Source organism: Octopus bimaculoides, chromosome 21 (assembly GCF_001194135.2).
Source record: "Octopus bimaculoides isolate UCB-OBI-ISO-001 chromosome 21, ASM119413v2, whole genome shotgun sequence".
Classification (NCBI taxonomy): Eukaryota; Metazoa; Mollusca; class Cephalopoda; order Octopoda; family Octopodidae; genus Octopus; species Octopus bimaculoides.
The window spans coordinates 28768634-28772699 of NC_069001.1; the positions used below are offsets into that span (position 1 = coordinate 28768634).

General features: G+C 34.4%; 1 protein-coding gene across 1 annotated transcript in view; it reads left to right on the top strand.

Moving 5' to 3' along the window:
- Positions 1 to 4066, top strand: part of LOC106883108 (glutamate receptor ionotropic, kainate 2-like) — a 676112-nt gene that overhangs the window by 565802 nt on the left and 106244 nt on the right. The window contains exon 3 of the mRNA XM_052975463.1: positions 1047 to 1301. Within this exon, the coding sequence (XP_052831423.1) occupies positions 1047 to 1301 (255 nt within the window). The remainder of the gene's footprint in view (positions 1 to 1046; positions 1302 to 4066) is intronic.

Below are 4066 nucleotides of genomic sequence, written 5' to 3' on the forward strand. Positions count from 1 at the left end.
ATATATATATATATATATATATATATATATATATATATATATACATACATTATATGCATTAAAAGTATTGTATATATCTTTATCTTTTATGGTTACGTGAACATATACATGATTTCACAATCACGTGTGCATTTCTCTGCATGTACCTTTATCTGTGTCTGTAGGTGTGTGTGCGTATGTTTTTGTTTTTTATTTAAGTAGAACGAATTTGAAAGTAGGTGCACGTCACAGAATTTATAGTAAAAATAATTGGAGGTGGGAATATTTGAAAATGTGGGTATCTGGAAATAGTTACACACGACAAAAGAATTCTTACAGATTTATGATATTTAGTCGAGGTGCTGCAATGATATCAGAAGGTTAGAGTTCCATAAATGTTCTGATACGAACATCAAGGTCCGATACATTCATTACTTTTTTTTTTCTATGTATCCGGTTTTATTTCTCCCGTTTGCAGAATCACATTTGCAGCATACATTATATTATTCGAGTATGTTTGTCATTAAACACATAAAAAAAAAAAAAACGTTAATTGAATATTTACAGCAGGCATTTCGATATTTTTAACACTGATATTATTTCTTTATTTCTAATTATTCATTTATATATAATTACCTTCAAAATTCCCTTAAGTATAACACATCATTTAGCGGAAACACTTAACTCACTTTACATATTTAGAATTGTACAATTTCTCTTCAGGCAAACAGGAATATACAATGATACATAAATATTCATAGTTGTGTTTCTAAAAGTGGAGTATGCATTAAAAATAATTTTGTTTTTCTCACAATCTTTTGTTTAAAAATTTCATCTGATTATTTCAAATTTATTACAAATGTAGGAAAACTGATTATGCTTGCATCCATTTCCGATATTGGCTAGACATTATTATATTAAATACGGAACATGAATTTTGTTCCCTGTCCTCTGTATAAAAACAAGCGACTTTCTAACCGATATACATTAATATAACATGGCGCCTTTAACAAAAAAATATATTTACGCTTTTACTTTAACTTCTTATTTATTTTTATTCTTTGCAGTATGTTTCCAAGTTGGTTTGAATTCCATTGCGTTGTTTGGTCCTCGATCGTATATGGTGGCTTCCTATGTGAACTCAATGTGCAATGCCTTGAAGATCCCTCACATCGAGGTTCGCATGGACCACTTTCTCTCGGATGTCCCCACATTCTCAATCAACCTCCACCCAGACATGCACCAACTCAGCAGGGCTTATCTAGATGTCATCCAGTACTTCCAATGGAAACAAGTACTCGTCATTTTTGGTGACAAAGAAGGTAAGACATCCACAAGATTGCAGCTTTTTAATTCTTTCATATTTGATTTACCGTGTATGGATAATTTACCCTCGCAGTCGAGGAAATTCGCATATAAGCAATGAAAATGCTTCAAAATTATCAATGAAACTAAAATATTTCTTTTGCAGTATACAAGTAGAAATACATTTGAAATAACATAATTTGTGGTAATTTTTTGTTTTGAAATCTCTTCAATTTTTTCATTGTTTTTCCTTCGTCGTGTGATAGGGGACATAACTAATTATCTATTACAAAAGGCAGTACAATCGGCAGGAACTGTAATAATATAAAATACCTGATATTATTGGTCGCTACGATAATGATTGTTGGGGCTTTTTGTTTTTTTGTCTTACTTTTGGTTACGGAAAACAGATTCAATACTGTGAGGAGTGAATGGAAATCTCTCGCCTATGTGCTCTAGTAACAAAGTCTTATGTTATTTTTGTTGCTTATCGTCGTTATCATCAGATATCCGTTGGTTTTTGACTGCTGAACCCCGTAAGCAATTCCCGTAATGTACACTCATTGCAAAGTAATATAATGTATAAATGAAACTTTGGTACTTTGTATGCAAGAGTACTATACGGTTTGGGTACACATGGTGTGAAAGCTTCCTGAACATGTCAGTTTTCGAAACGTTTCTCACCGAACATGATATGTGTAAAGATTCAATACTTTCGTTACATTTCTTAAGGATGTGCTTCTCAAATATTGATAATAGTTAGTTTTGTAAGTAAATTAGTCTTTTGAGTTGTAGATCGAGAAAGCTCTTTTGACAATATACTGCCAAATTTAATTAATTTACACCTCACTTAACATAATTTTATGTAGTGATGAATTTCAATTCCATCAAAAGAACGTAATTGAATTTATTTTTCCAATACTCCTTTTTCTGTCAAGTTGAGTGAAACAGTGGAAAAATTATTTCAAAATAAATTGATATCTAAATAAATATTTACATCTAAACCCAATTAAAATAACTTCCTTGAGCAAAATGCCAAAGACCAAAACCTACTTTGATACGTTTTACATTATTAGCTCTTTATTGTTATCTGTGAATTTTGTATTGTAGCTATCAACATTATGAGGAAACGTTTTTGGCGTTTCAGAATTGATATCTTTGACGGTGTTGCATATGTGTGCCAGCGACTTTGGTCATGCTGGCTCTCCTAATACACGAATAACTAGGCAAATGCGTGGTTCTGTGCTTAGCAAACTCTCTTCGGAGCAACGTGGTTTCATGTTCAGTTCCACAACGCGGTCCGTTGGACAAGTATGTTCTCCTATTTCATCGTGCTGACTGATGCTTTGTGACTAAATTTGGTAGCTGAAAACTGCATAGAAATCCGTCGCATCTGTGTGTGTATGTGTGTGTGCACGCTCGTGTTGAACACTGATAGTAGACAACACAATGTAACAATAACTGCTCCTTTTACGGAAACGCAGCTACATTGCGAAATTAACTGAATTTCATACTACGCGTGAAGCACGGTACGAAAGTGACATCTGCTCGATATGCTGTATCAAAAACGGTGTATACCCATCATGACCAGTCATCTGAGAAGGGGACACGAGACACACGCATCACAACAATATGTGCGTGACATGGGGTTCTCTTATCAAGAAAACCATCTCATGACCTTTCAGGTGGAGCCCAGTTAGAATTTTCTTCAGGTCGAGAAATCGTTAGCACGCCAGGCAGTATCGTTAGCACGCCAGGAGGAAATGCTTCACCGTGTTTTGTTTGCCGTTACGTTCGGAGTTCAAATTCCACCGGGGTCAACTTTGCCTTTCATTTTTTCGGCGTCGATTAAATAAGTATCTGTTACGCACTGGGGTCGATGTAATCGACTTAATCCTTTTCCTGCCCTTGTCTGCCCCCTGTGGGCAGTAAAGACATGGATATACTGTATCAAAATTAACGATGGATCAGTCTTTGGTTGTTGAAGTAATTAATAATCTAAAAAATTATGACTGCTGAAAAAGTCGAATTTTCCAATATTTCAGTTGGGGGCAAAAACAATGAAGTGTTTCTACTGAGCGTATCGATCCCACAAACCTATGTTTCATATTCAGTCTGGAAATTATACTATCACTATTTTAGTTTTGTATTTTAATCTGAAGCAGAATGTATATTAGGATGCCTTCGGCATACATACGCACACCGAAGATACAAACACACACACACATACACACATATACATAAACATAATGCATACATGCATGCGTACGTGCGTACGTACAACTAATTATCAGCAAAAACGAAAACAGTTGCGCTGCCCAGTGGCGAAGTTTATAAATACACCAACCGGATTACAAGTACAGATTTACACACTTAATTATTGGGGCACTAGGATAAACAAAACGAACTGTCTTACCTCTAATTTTAACGAATTACTGTTCTAAAAACGAGAACGGAAAGAACTGATTAGGATACAACAGATGCAATTCATCATTGGACCTCTTGGAATATGCAAAGTTTAAAATATAAGTAAATATACACATTACGGAACATGTAAATAGATGTATCAGTAGGCGTGTATAATGGAAAGCTTACTCATGCACTGGCGGAAAATACGTGCCCAAATTCATGTTCAACTATGCAGTTGATATTGTTGAAAGTCTGACGAAGAAGACCTCATCTAGGTTAGAAATTGATTCTTTCGTCATTGACATGAAATCTAGAAATATATATAAATACATACATATGTGTATGAGTTTGTGTGTATATACATACACACACA